The sequence below is a fragment of the Podarcis gaigeae genome, assembly GCF_964106915.1.
Source record: "Podarcis gaigeae genome assembly, chromosome: 11".
Classification (NCBI taxonomy): domain Eukaryota; kingdom Metazoa; phylum Chordata; class Lepidosauria; order Squamata; family Lacertidae; genus Podarcis; species Podarcis gaigeae.
This window is the reverse complement of record NC_139687.1, coordinates 9,089,097-9,104,136: the sequence shown is the minus strand read 5'-3', so window position 1 is coordinate 9,104,136 and position 15,040 is coordinate 9,089,097. Positions and strand designations below refer to the sequence as shown.

The following is a 15,040-nucleotide window of genomic DNA, read 5'->3' as shown; positions in this document are numbered from 1 at the left end:
TGTGGTGTAGTGGTTAAGAGCGGTGGACTCGTAATCTGGTGAACCGAGTTCGCTTCCCCACTCCTCCACGTGCAGCTGCTGGGTGACCTTGGGCTAGTCACACTTCTTGAAATCTCTCAGCCCCACTCACCTCACAGAGTGTTTGTTGTGGGGGAGGAAGGGAGAGGAGATTGTGAGCCACTTTGAGACTCCTTAAGGGGAGTGAAAGGCGGAATATCAAGTCCAAACTCCTCTTCTTCTCTTCTTACTGGTGGTCTACCTCCCTTTTGCTAATGGGTACCAGTCAACACTGAGTTAGACAACCTTCCATTCCATGCCACCTCCAAATTTAGACAGTATAGTCAATCAATGCTTCGTTTGTTACAACCAAACTTAATTTCAAAGGCAATATAAAGGACTACCTGTCTATGTCTTGTGGGAGATCTTTGAGGTTGTTGCTGCTCATATCCAACCACTGCAAACTCGACATCCGAAGCACACATATTGGAATTGAGGGGAAACTGTTTGCTGACACATCGACAAAGGTCACTTTTTTCAAGTTACTTAGCTGTAAAACAAACTAACAATTATGAAGAATTCAGCGAGGAAAGAATGCATTTAATTAGGGAGCTTGGAGTTTTCATCTCCCCCAAGTAAGCACAAAGAGGTATCTAAGAATTAAAATTGTTTTGGTGTTATAAAACTAAGCTTTAATCAGACCCACTGAAATGAATGAACATGAAAAAGTTAGATCCACTAATTCCAATAGGTGTTCTGTGAGTAATACCACCCTAGGCATTCTTCCTGACTTTCAAGCAATGCTAGAAACTTAAAATATTGCTCAGGCTACTGCTCTAAGGCTGCAATCCTATAATTACTACTCATTAGTAAGACCCATTTTCAATGGAATTCACTCCCCAGTTGGTGGGGAAAGATTGTAGCCTCGGTCTACAGTTCTGCACACATTCACTAGATGTTGAACACTCGGGGAACATTGAAGAAGATGAGAAACCTCCTTCCTTTTTTCTGGGATCTTCCAATCTTCTCCAATCAATGGCAGCAGCTAGAGGAGAGATGCTTCATACAAGGCTGCCACCACAGCTAGTAATCTGGGTTGGGCTTCCACTGCAAATATTTGAAAGTACAATTAGGAAGACTCAGATACAGGCACGCACATTTAAGCTTCACATGCCCCAGAGGGTAAAAAATGATAATTGCTCACTTGCATATATTAATTAAATGTGCTTTGCTTTCTCTTTCATGGAAATCAGTGGGACATAAAAGAGCCTAACTTTGCCTAGATCACACACACATTATATTAAAATCAGTTAGGCTTGCTTTCAAGAAATGGATTAAGGATCAGAATTTTAATGTCCCCGGTTCTTTAGGAGACTGGCAAAGGATGATGCTTTGCTTTAATCTAACAGTTTTCCTGGAGAGCAAAAGACACCTGAAAGCCAAGAAATCAAATTAATCCTGTTTCCTAGAAAAGGCACAATAAAAGTAAACAAGCAGGGGAAATATGGGAAAGAATTTAAACAACATCTTCTTTTGCTTATGGGGTACAATCCACGAGCCCTTGTGGAAGAAACATTATAGCAATGTTGTGTGACATTGCTTTATTCGACCTTGCATAATACCTGTATGACTCCAATATATTTAATCCAAAGAAGACCTTTGAGATAAACAGAAGTTGCCAGTAGCAATTCTTGCTAAATTTTAGCCTGTTTTCCAAGCATAGATAAAGGTAAAGGTACCCCTGACCGTTGGGTCCAGTCGCGGACGACTCTGGGGTTGCACGCTCATCTCGCTCTATAGGCCGAGGGAGCCGGCGTTTGTCCACAGACAGCTTCCGGGTCATGTGGCCAGCATGACTAAGCCGCTTCTGGTGAGCCAGAGCAGCCCACAGAAACGCTGTTTACCTTCCCGCCGGAGCGGTACCTATTTATCTACTTGCACTTTTTGGTGTGCTTTCGAACTGCTAGGTTGGCAGGAGCTGGGACTGAGTAATGGAAGCTCACCCCATCATGGGGATTCGAACCGCCGAACTTCTGATCAGCAAGCCCTAGGCTCTGTGGTTTAGACCCCAGTGCCACCTGCATCCTTTCCAAGCATAGGTGGTGCTGAAATCAGAGCTTCCTTTAAGCAGTAATGTGCTTCTTCCAGCCCAAGTTGTGCACCCTGGGATGTCTTCTTACCCTCCCAGGTCACCAGATAATACTGCTAAATAATTAGATTGCAGAGGTCAGCCTTGCTCACCTACAGGAATCAGGGTACTATTTAAAAGCAGATTTGCTGGAGTTTGAGAGCACTGCATTTCTTTTTAAATTACAGTAATTGTTTCTAAATTTGAATGTGTGCATATAAATTTGCACTGTGCCCTTGCAAGCGCAGATAATCATGGCAGCTCCTGAAAGGGCACTGGGCTTTGCAAGCCACCCATCAGTTGATCACCAGTTTGATTTCAAACCATGTGGGTGACTTCATGTCATTATTATTTTATTTATTAGATTTATATACCGTCCTTTATCAAAAGATCTTGGGGTGGTTCACAAGATGATTGGCAGTAGGGTGATCCTTCCACCATGGGCATAGCCAGGGAGGGGCAGGGAGGTCAAACGGAATCCATTCCAGAACTCCATTTGACTTCCAAAATGTTAGGAAACCAAAGTGTGGCTTCAGACTGGCTGCAGGAAGCTCCTGCAGCCAATCCGAAGCCACAGAAGTCAGACGTTCGGCTTCCAAAAATAGTTTGCAAACCAGAACACTCACTTCCAGGTTTGTGGCGTTTGGAAGCCAAAACGTTCGAGAATGAAGCCGTTTGAAAACCAAGGTACAACTGTATAATTTTTTCTCTCAGTCACTAACTCTCATGAGCACTGATATGATTTTGAAGGGCTGTGGGTGAGAGACCAGCAAGGTATCATTTTAACCTGAATGGAAAGTGTGGGATGTACAAACTGAGTAATAATAATAATAATAATAATAATAATAATAATAATAATAATATATTTATACCTTGCCCACCTGGCTGGGTTTCCCCAGCCACTCTGGGCGGCTTCTAACAAAATATTAAAATACAATAGTCGGTCAAACATTAAAAGCTTCTCTAAACAGGGCTGCCTTCAGATGTCTTCTAAAAGTCTGGTAGTTGTTTTTCTCTTTGACATCTGGTGGGAGGGCATTCCACAGGGCGGGTGCCACTACCGAGAAGGCCCTCTTTCCTCTTCCCAGGCACCTCAGGCAAGCAAACCAAGCTGAATGCCAACATAGTGTTATTCTCTATGCCTATTGCTATTTTTTTGACATATGTTTCCTTAACTAAGAAAAGAAAACAAGCCTAATTTAAGGCTAAGATATGCTATATACTGCTATTTGAAGATTGTTCAACTTCCTCAGAGCTGTTGGTTTCAGCACCTCAGGAACTTCTGGACTTTACCACCTTGTGAACCAAGTTAAATGGTGACCCCTGTCCTCAAAGCTGGTCATCAAACTTATATCACATGGTACATGTTAGCTGCGTCCCATTGCTGACAGAGGGGCAGAGCTTGGAGAGACAGGAGTAGGTAATTAGGCAGGAATGCAGAACGAGGGAGGAGCAGCCAAGTTGCAGTAGAAGCCTGAGCTCTGAGAACAAGGAGAAGGAAGGGGGGAGTTCCAGGGAGAAGACACAGACTGACAGTTTAAGCTCGGACTCAGAGGGAGGGCCACCAGAAATAGCCTATCCCAAGATGCATAGGCTTGCAAGAATTAATGAGAGGCATGAACAGGAAAGGAAGTGTAAGTGGGAAGAGGAAGGAGCGGAACTCAGACTCAGACTCGGCAACAGCTAATTTAGAAGCAGACGCTGAGTGACTGAGCTTCAGAGTGATTTCTGTGTTTTGAGCAATAAACCGGAGTTAATTGCTGCCGGAGTTGTCTTACTTCAGTGGGAGAGACCAAACCATTACAGTATGCACCATGGATGGGAACCTGTGGCCAGTGTGGTGTAATGGTTAAGAGCAGTAGATTCGTAATCTGGTGAACCAGGTTCGCTTCCCCGCTGCTCCACATACAGCTGCTGGGTGACCTTGGGCTAGTCACACTTCTCTGAAGTCTCTCAGCCTCACTCACCTCACAGAGTGTTTGTTGTGGGGGGAGGAAGGGAAAGGAGAATGTTAGCCACTTTGAGACTCCTTAGGGTAGTGATAAAGCGGGATATCAAATGCAAACTCTTCTTTCAAGTGTTGTTGGAGTTTAGCAGTTCCCATCATCTCTGGCCATTGGGCATATTGGTTGAAGGTGATGGGAACTGGAGACCACAGGTTCCATGCAGAAAGTGCTCAATAACACACAAGTAACATTTGCAACCATTTCTGGAACCATAGCAATATTTCAAAGTGTCCCTGTGTGCCAGTGGATCACATGCCACTCGCTCCATGCATTCAGATCACTGGGAGCAGTTCTTACACAGAAAGAAAACAACCAAAGATGATGGTATATAAATCAACCCTTGAAAATACTGGGGTAAGACTGAGAATGAAGAGCTTGCTTATGCCATTTTGATTATCCTGCATTAACTCTTGTCTTTGTGAGCAACAGGTCCAAATTACCCACGGTAGGTACGGCATTGATTTTAACAAGAAAAGGAATAAAATCACCCATAATTGCTGGGTGTGTGAAGCTGTGTCATGAACTCTGAATATCGAACTGGAAAAGCAAGCAAGCAGTAAGAGACTTCTGGTAGCAAGATGGCCACAGAGATAATTCAAGTTGAATGCCAAACGGCAGAAAAGGACTTTATCAGCAGCAAAGGTATATAAAGGTCAAGCAGATGTCAGTGGACCAGTTGTCACCTCCTCCCCTGTAAGAAGATCCCTGTTTTCCTATCTCAAAAAGACCTGGTCAGTCATGGTGTCCTTCAGAAGCTGCCAAGTATTTCGGCATCCCAGGCCAACTGCTAGACAGCAAAAAAATTATGTAATGTGAATATGAAGGTGTAACGATGTGAATAATATTTCACCACTAATAAGACACTCACTAAATAGACAGGGTGTACATGGGAAATATAATGGATAATTGACTGATTGGTCTGAATGATTACTCAGGGGCCTCCTCCCCCTTTTTTGTCATCACAACCCCTTGAGGCAGGTTAGCCTGGAAGAGAGTAATAAGCTTTGTCACCCTGTAAGCTTTATGGCTGAGATTTATGGATTTGAAATTGAAACCCTGGTGGCAGTGGCGTAGCGTGGGGGGTGCAGGGGGGGCCGGCCGCACCGGGCGCAACATCTGGGGTTAGGGCAAATCCACGGGTTAGGGGGCGCAAATCCACGGGTTAGGGGGCGCAAATTACTTGCCTTGCCCCGGGTTTTGACAACCCACGCTACGCCACTGCCTGGTGGTGCTAGCCTGATGCTAGTGTCCCTCTCCCACAATAGCTGTTTTCTGGAATAGTCCCAGAGGTGGGAGCAGAATCACTGGAACACAGTGCCACCGCAACAAAGGGGATCTGTAAGTGCAGTCATACCTCAGTTTACAGACGCTTCAGGTTGTGCATTTTCGGTTTGTGCACCACGCCGAACCCGGAAGTACCGGAACGGGTTACTTCCGGGTTTCGGTGCTTTGTGCATGCGCAGAAGCGCTAAATTGCACTTTGCGCATAAGCGCTAAATTGTGACCCGTGCATGCGCAGACACGGCACTGCGAGTTGCGAATGCTGCGGGTTGCAAACGTTCATCCCGCACGGATCACATTCACAACTCAAGCGTCCACTGTATGGGTGCTTTTTCCTCTTTCTTTCTCTCTGGTATTCAAAATCTTTTCTTGCTTCACAATTTATTTCGATGCTGCTCTTCTACCCTTTTTAAGTGATCTTTATTGCATAGCATGCAATTATCTGGGTGCCAAAGACAGCATTTCTGTAAGCAACTTCACCTTAAGTCTGAGGCTTTCTAGATTAGCAACATGGAATGCACTACAATAGCTTGTCAGTTAGTGCTGGGAAATGAAATACAAATAGGTATGAGAAGAAGGGGAAGATTGTTGGAATGGCACAGAATTGGAGAGTTGGATGGGACCACAAGGCTCTTCTAGTCCAACCTCTTGCATTGCAGGAATCATTTGCCCAAAGTGGGGCATACTTTGTTCCAAAACCAGTAGTATTCTTATATTGCGTTTCCCCTCCCTCTGAGCTTCCTTTGTCACCAAAGCATTTCAATGGCTTTAGATGATGCTGGACTTTTGCCACACCCTAATTTTTTTTAAAGAGTAATAATTTTTATTTGATTTTACAAGTATAGAATTATAACAAAACAACCATATACATCCACATTTAAAGGTTCCTTTGAATCTCTAGACTTCTCATCTTCCCCTCCATGGGTCCTATTATTAACCTTCTCTACTGCATCTTTTTCAGTTATCCATACTTATCCATATATAATTCCATTATCTCCATAGTACTTGCTACGTTACAAGTGTTATTGCAATCCTGCTTATGGTGGTCTCTAAGGTAAATTATCATTTCCCCCCATTCTTTGTTAAAGTTTTGGTCTTCTGGGTCCCTGAGCTTTCTGGTCAGTTTCGCCATTTTAGCATAGTCCAACAATTTAATTTGCCATTCTTCTCTGGTAGGGACTTTATCTTCTTTCCATCTCTGGGCTAATAACATCCAGGCGGCTGTCGTCACATACATAAAAAGTCTTTTCTGCTCCCTTGGAATATCTGCACCTATAATTCCTAATAAAAAAAGCCTCTGGTGTTTTTGTTGTTGTTTTTTTGCAAAAGTTAAGTTAAACATTTCTTTTCATCTTATGATATATCATTTCCCAGAATGCTTTTATTACCTTTCAAGACCACCACACATGATAAAAGGTGACTTCCTTTTCTTTACATTTCCAATAGATATTTGTACCTGTCTTATACATTTTTGCTAACTTACTTGGAGTCAGATGTCACCCCCTAACTTTTTACTCATAGGACATATGAGCAAGGCCAGGATTCATTGCGTACACCCTCTCTGGGTCCAAGCCAGTCTCCAGAGCCTCCTCCCCTGCTCCTCAACATCTTTGCTGTTGCAAGTTCACCTGTCCCCTCCAAGCATACCAGCAGTGACAAACTAGAATCCTTCCTTGGCATCTCCAAGTGGTTGTTGTCGACATGCAGAGGGGCCGGGAGGCCAGCTAGCAAGCCCAGCTCGGACGTCTCCATCCATTGGCCCGTGCTCCGACTTAAATCAGCGACCCGAATTTCAAAAGTCAGGGCACGCAATTAGCAGAGTGTACTGCGCACACAGAAGTAGGCGTGAGGCATAAGTCATGCTACAGCTACAGATTTATTAAACATAAATCAGAACAAAGAAACATGTCGTCTCTCTCTCGTGTCGTATCGGAGAGAACCGCAAAAGCAAAAGCTATACACAAAAGGAAGTTCCCAGCATACTGTGCTGGAGTGTAAACAGTCTAAACAGACATGTGACATGCAACAATTCCACGCGCCTGTTCCTTATGGTGGAATGGAATTCTCAACAGTTGTGTGGATTGGACCCAAAGGGAGAGGTGCACTTAGGGCATGTTGCCCGAGGGACTCCCAAACCTGGAAACAACATTGCAGATGAGATTTTGGGGACCAACACAGGTTATCCAGTTTGTATGATAAGTTCTGTACTGGGGGGGGGGAGCTATTTACTTCTTTCTAGTACCATCTTTGTCTAGTTCCCATATAATTATAATTCAATTCAAAATCCTTTATTAGGCATAACACACCACACATTAACTAACAAGCATCATATACAGACTGTATAAAATACGGGCTCAGCAAACACAGTTTATCTCAGTCTTATTCTTAACTCCAAGAAATAAATCGATAAACATAGATAATATAATACAACATAGCAACATCACCTACCAATAAAAACCACTAAGTCTCTTTATCATGGCCCATTCTTTCTTCATGGACAGCACTTAAAAACTAGTTCCCATATGTTAATGTACCCGACTGAACACACGGAAGACTAACTCGAATAAAGTCTTTAGTCTTATGTTTTTAGTTATATAACTCTTGAGTGATGTACAGAAGGCCCATGGTTCAATACCCTGGCATCTTCAGGGAAGGCAGGTAATGTGCCCCCCATCTGAAATCCTGGAGTATTTGACACTATGTATTGATAATACTATTGATAATAATTGATAATTATGGTGCTGAAGGAGACTCTTGAGAGTCCCATGGACTGCAAGAAGATCAAACCTCTCCATTCTTAAGGAAATCAGCCCTGTGTGCTCACTGGAAGGACAGATCCTGAAGCTGAGGCTCCAAGACTTTGGCCACCTCATGAGAAGAGAAGACTCCCTGGAAAAGACCCTGATGTTGGGAAAGATTGAGGGCACAAGGAGAAGGGGACGACAGAGGATGAGATGGTTTGGACAGTGTTATTGAAGCTACCAACATGAGTTTGACCAAACTGCGGGAGGCAGTGGAAGACAGGAGTGCCTGGTGTGCTCTGGTCCATGGGGTCACGAAGAGTCGGACATGACTAAACGACTAAGCAACAACAACAACATTGATAATACTGATATAGATGGACCAATGGTCTGACTTGGGGGGATGCATATATACACACTGACTGTGGGCTGTTTGGTTTTCCCAATTTTCTTAGTTTTATATCACACAGAGTGCCTCCCTTCTACTTCATAATCCCTTGGAAATGGAATGTGACAAAGAAATATGAAGAAATGGACTAACGCAGGAGAAGAGAAACTTGGGTTAGTTGTGCCTCAGAATTTATATGGGGTTCTGATTATACTGTGTAAAGAACAGCTCCTCTGGGCTCTTTCATGTAGGGCTATATTTAACAAACTGTGTCTGGCTTCTATAAGGCATGGAAGCCAAGCCGAGTTTTTATTTCATTTCCCCCCCTCCATGAAATGCTAACAACAATTCCCTGAGGTATGGGACACAGAGGAAATTATGGCAGCTGAATAGTATATTTAATAAAGGAAGTCATGTACATTTTATTTCCCTTAGAAGAATGATGGGTTTTTGCACCTTCGGTAACATTTTATTTTTAAACAAGTGCACCAAGCTTATCAGTTTTACCTCGGCAGTTTATTTTGCCACCTCTATATTTCCTCCCTTTTAAGCACTTTGTTATCCAACTCTGAATCAGTTATAATGCAAGCTTTGTGCTAGCTTCATTTTATACCACATTTGACAGTCAAACTACCCAGCCGCCATTACTGCTGTCCTCATTTTTAATCAAAATTGTCATCTTTATTTGACAAACGACCTATATTTCTGCTTATCTTAATCATTCTGCTTTAAAATATAGCCTGTGCAACATTCCAGAAGACCCCCGTTCCTTTGCTTCCCAACTCTCTGGCAATGAAAGTTTTGGCTGAGAGAAAAGGACGCCACGTCCCTGAACGGAAAGAGTTGTTTGATTAATGGGTGTGTTTTCAGTTCTGCTTTATTTATTTTTTGTCATTGAAAAAGATCCGCTGATAAGGTCACCTGCTTGTAGTTTTAGTGTGAACTGCCCATTTCGTAGCATGTCAGAATGCAGAGGTCTGTGATCATTTTAGTTCTTGGCTACCTCTCTGAAACAAAGCTATATAGTCAATTAAATTCAACTCATGTGCCATATTCCAACAAGCTGAAACCTGCACAGGGCCAGCCAAACCATGATCCAAGATCAGCTTGTAAAACAGTGATTGAATTGCCCCCCAAACCTCAGGCTTTTATATATATTATTTACACAATGAGTCCTGTCTGATTGGCTGATTCTGCTTCCCTCCTGGAGCCTGATTGGTCTTTTCCCGCAGGCCAATCAGTTGTTGCATTCTACAATCCTACCAGCCTAATAGGCTGATTAACTTCCTCCTGGAGCATGATTGGTCTTTTCCTGAAAGCCAATCAGTTGTTGCATTCTAGGATCCTACTTGCCTAACGTTCTAGGATCCAAGCTTAGTACATAACAATAAGTGACCCTGTTATCTGTTGTATTTAAACCATAGAACTTGGGGGAGGATTTTCATGGGAGCTATGTAACAATATGGTCCTTCCTTTTAGCAATGTTTTGTGGGATGAGAAGGCTCCCCAGATCCTAGACCTGCCCACCCTGTCACGACTGATGCTAAAGCTCCACAAAAGTCCCCCAGCAATATAAATTACAGGAAGACCACAACTTACGCGCATTTAGCTTGTGCACATTCATATTTACGTATGTGGCAAAAATATAAAAATTAAGGGGCAGAAAGGGGTTGGGGTTCCAGGGGAAATGACTTCTGCAATCCCACCTGCCCTTAAACCCAATGGGTTTTAACTAGACGTGATTTTGGCTTTATGCAAATGTAGCCCCCACCAGTGGAGGGTACAAAGGTCTCAAATTTCAGCAGTGCCCTGTGCAATGCCAGAATTTGCCCCCCCCCACCGCCTAATTTATTCTAAATAATAGTTGTGATGTCCCTGAGGCTCTGCACCCAGTGTAACCAAACCAGTCATGTCCCCCTAAATTCACCTGTGCCCCAGAGTACATTGCGGGTCTACTGTTTAAGCAGTTTCCTTGCAGTTTCTGGTTCTAATTGCATCCTGATCAACATGGTATGGCATGGTGTTAATGATGAATCAGCTCGTTTCCTGTTTTCTGCGTAGAGAAGATTAATTGCTAATTTTCTCTCAATATTTTTTTGTGTGTGAAATATTGCTATTTCATATTTATATAAAAAAAATGTGGGGGAAGTTGAATAAAGCAGCAGTATAAATAAAGCGGCCTGATTGTGCAGAGCAAGAATTGACTAATTAATAAGAATAATATTTTTTTTATTATTTATACCCCACCCTCCCCAGCCAAGACCGGGCTCAGGGAGGCTAACAACCAATAATAAAAACAAGTTGATTAAAATACAATTTAAGAGATTAAGATACAACATTAAAACATTAGAATACAGCCTCATCATAGGAGGAGAAAGGAAAAGGAAGAGGGGGAGGGAATCAAACTGATTCTAAGCCAAAGGCCAGGTGGAACAACTCTGTCTTACAGGCCCTGAGGAAAGAAATCAGATCCTGCAGGGCCCTGGTCTCATGATGCAGAGCGTTCCACCTGGCCAGAGCCAGTTGAGAAGGCCCTGGCTCTGGTTGAGGCTAATCTAACTTCCTTAGGGCCCGGGACCTCTAGGGTGTTGCTATATATGGACCTTAAAGTCCTCCATGGGGCATACCAGGAGAGGCGGTCCTGTAGATACGAGGGTCCTCGGCTGTGAAGGGCTTTAAAGGTCAAAAGCGGCACCTTAAATCTGACCCTGTACTCCACCGGGAGCCAGTGCAGCTGGAAAAGTACTGGGTGAATATGCTCCCATGGCAGAGACCCTGTGAGGAGCCTCGCTGCAGCATTCTGCACCCGCTGGAGTTTCTGGGACAGCTTCAAGGGCAGCCCCTCATAGAGCAAATTACAGTAGTCAAGCCTGGAGGTGACCGTCTCATGGATCACTGTGGTCAGGTCAGGGCGGGAAAGGTAAGGGACCAACTGCTTGATGCGGGGAAGGTGGAAAAATGTCACCTTGGCTGTTGCTGTAACCTGCGCCTCCGTGGAAAGGGAAGCGTCAAGGATTACACCCAAACTCTTAACAGAAGGCAATGGCACTAATTGGGCCCCCGCAAGAGAAGGGAGTTGGTCCCTCATCCCCATACCATCCCGACCCAGCCAGAGGACCTCTGTCTTTGACAATAATGTTTTCAATGGATTGGCAATGATATTTTGATAAAATCAGAATTAAAACAGAAATAACAAAAAAAGCCAATTCCAGGCTAAATGATAGCTAGAATCAACCCCCCAACCAAGCAAACAACAAGCTTCACTCCACACAGAGGCTGAAATATTTGAAAGCCATTTTCCTCATTGTTTGACTTGATTGCACAGAGATTCTCCATGCCAGTACCAAAAGCTGGCAAGACTTTGCAGTGCTGGCTGAAAGTGAATCTTCCCAATTAGGTAGAAAAAGGTGGAAAGTGGTTTTGAACTGTTTAAAGCCATTATGTGGAGTGCTGGCTCAGGGTAACAATTTTTGGCCAATTCCATCTGGGCCTGTAATGACTGAGCTGGCCCCAAGTAGGGCACAGACACATTTTTATATGAGTGAATTATCCTTGTGTCCAACACTGTTAGACAGAGCCTGCGAGGAAAGCCACTGATAAACAGCCGACACAAGGTTTAAATCAGGGATTAGCAGGAGATAGGCAGCTGTGGCTCATGTAGCAAAGGCTGTTTCTTGCAAAGAATGCTGGATTAAAGGGACACTGGTCTAATTCAACAAAGCACGCCTTATGCTCTTAAGTAAAAGTGTGTACTAAGAACCACTTAACATAGATTTGTTGTGCCTTAACTATTAAGTGGTCCTTCCTGGGTATGAATATTTGCTTTGCAAATTTAAAGGACACAGATCGACCATGGATACTCAAGTAATGCATAAATCGTGTCCTCCCTCAAAGAGGGCACGTGTTGCGGTGTGACCTGACAACCAAACCCTGTGTTGTAGGTGGGTATAATTGGTAAACCACAACACCCAATAGGTAGGTCCCTTGATGCTGGGTTTAATCAGGCCAATGGGACACTAGCCAAATGGATCGAGGGACCTATATATGCCCATACACGTGACCCTGAGCTTCCTCTTTGGGCCAGTGCATCGGAACACCCACCCACCTCTCCCTATATTTAGGGCTTGCACTTGACCTTGCTATGCTGCTGTGTGTTGTCTGTCATTGGGACAGGGGTACGGCAGGAATTTTCCCCACTTGGCTGATTGGCTGGTGTCATTTGGGTTTCACCGGCCACGTAGCAAATCATCACAACTTGTAAGGTTGCGGATAGGCTCTGGTTCAGGTGATAGGGATGGGGGAACACTCTCGCCATCCCTATGTGAAGGGTATTCCATTAAAGGAATCCAGGGACTCAATGGCTTGGTCAACCCTGAGAGGGGGTTGTGCCCGTGCCTGAGTCCAGGGGGACTTCTGGGTGGTGGACTAGCCTGACCCCGGCTTTCCGCCTATCTGGGTGTTCACCCTTGGCTGACCTATGCTGGTGCCCTGGGTCAGCGCTACCTGCAATGGTGCAGGGAGCTAGTCGAACCAGAGCCTATGCAACCGCTCACTTGCTGTAATCAATAAAGTTGTGGCCTAAATTCTGCCAAAAACCAAACCAAAATTTGAGTCTTGTCTGAATTTATTTAAGGGGGAGGTTAAAGGTCTAAACATGCAAATAAATGTAGCAGACAAAGTAAGCAAGAATGGTTTTAGCCCACCCATGAAGTATTAGATGCCAGGGCCTGCCAATAATTTTGTTTGTCTGCCCTTAATTTGCTGCTTCTTTCAGTGTCCTTTCTGCAGGCTGCAGAACCAGCTAATACAGAATTGTTTTCCCTGTAAACCAGACTGCTAAACAACAAGAAGAAGAACAATATTTTGATGTAAGTAGGAACTACTGCAATGTAAGCTATTGGTTCGTTTGACATAAACTGCCATTAAAAAAAGAAAACCTTTCTGAAACATAAAGCAAGACGTTCTTACGGAGATAATTTTATTTGCAAACATTCATATTTGATAAATATAACCCCCCCCCCCACACACACACACACCTTACCCCAAAAAAGATACAGTTATGTTGCAAACTATAAAACACTAGTTAGCTGCTTTCTCCCCTCAGAGGGGGAAAAATCAGTGATTGTTCACTTCAGGGTGGAAAATATTGAGAACATTTTCAAAGATAATATCAGTAAAATGGAACCCTGGAATAGGATAGCAATGGCAGATGCTAAATAAATGTCAAGGGAAACGATGGGAGGTAAATGTTAAGGCATAGCTAAAAGACACTGATCTTTGGCAATGTGCTATTATAGCAGCAACATTTCAATGACTGATACGTTGGAGATGTTATCTGCCTGTTTGATGGATGCTGGTGTAGCAGAATGGCAATTGCTTACATGTAGCATTACTGAATCATATATTCACAACTGGGAAAGCTACTTTTTTTTTATCCTTCAGCTAATAGCAGATCCGGTTTGCCATAAAGCAGCATTGTGCCTTTTGAATATAACACGTGATGATGAACTTTCAATCCAACTTTTATAACTTGTATGGTTGTTGAAAGAAACCCTCTGAAAGATTCTAGCCAAAGTTTGACATTTATTGGCAAGAAGAAGAAATAATCTCGTTGTTAAGTAAGCAGATTCCTGACTGGAATAGAATTCTTTTATGCGGGTGGCACAGTTTCCCCCACAGATATGCATAACTAGAGCTGTTCCTTGACAGCCCCGAAAGAAAGGGAGTTAATCGATCCAATAAATATTCACAAGCACTGAGCAAACGTTTTCTAAATATCTTTTTCGTTTCCATTTGCCTTTGTTGATATTGAAAATTAGCACTTGGAGATGTGCTCCTGACTGCTCCTTGAAATTTGGCCAACTCTTGGACATTAGAAGGATGTGAGAAAAATCCCTTCATGATTGGTTTTTAATGCTGGAGGGCACAAACCCAGAGGGAGAGGTGGAGTTTGGTCTGGTGAGTCTCAGTCTCTCTCTCTCTCTCTCTCTCTCTCTCTTTCTATATATATATATCGCATTTTTCGCCCTATAGGATGCGCACAGCTTCGGCATTGCTCTGGGACCCGTTCTGGGGTATATATATACATTTTTATTAATTTTTTAACATATCATTTCCAACAATCATTTAACATAAATTCTTATCTTATACAATATTTTAGACTTCCATCAACAACCTCTGGAAATTTTTCATTCTTTATCACTTATTCTGCATTTCTTAATTTCTCTCTTAGTTTTCATTATCATTAACTAATAGTTCTCTTCATAATCTTCCTTGCAATATTTCACATAATACTCCTTACAGAACTTCTTGCAATCCTACTAGCATAATCTGTTTATTACAGTTGCTTTTAAAATAATTAAAATATTTACTCCAGTCTTCTAAGAATCTCTGGTCCCGCAGGTTTTGAATCCTTCCTGTTAATTTATCTAATTCTGCATAATCCATTAATTTCGTTTGCCATTCTTCTTTCATCGGTGATTCTTCTTGCTTCCATTTT

General features: G+C 43.1%; 2 protein-coding genes and 1 long non-coding RNA gene across 4 annotated transcripts in view; 1 reads left to right on the top strand and 2 right to left on the bottom strand.

Moving 5' to 3' along the window:
- Positions 1-15,040, bottom strand: part of LOC310826833 — a 338,675-nt gene that overhangs the window by 89,295 nt on the left and 234,340 nt on the right. The window lies entirely within an intron of this gene.
- LOC310826808 (cryptic protein-like) overlaps positions 1-15,040 on the top strand; it is a 189,445-nt gene that overhangs the window by 71,605 nt on the left and 102,800 nt on the right. The window lies entirely within an intron of this gene.
- Positions 1-15,040, bottom strand: part of LRRC2 (leucine rich repeat containing 2) — a 79,453-nt gene that overhangs the window by 10,351 nt on the left and 54,062 nt on the right. For both annotated transcript variants that reach the window (XM_083702113.1, XM_083702112.1), the window contains exon 6: positions 402-547. In XM_083702113.1, coding sequence (XP_083558239.1) covers positions 402-547 — 146 coding nt within the window. The remainder of the gene's footprint in view (positions 1-401; positions 548-15,040) is intronic.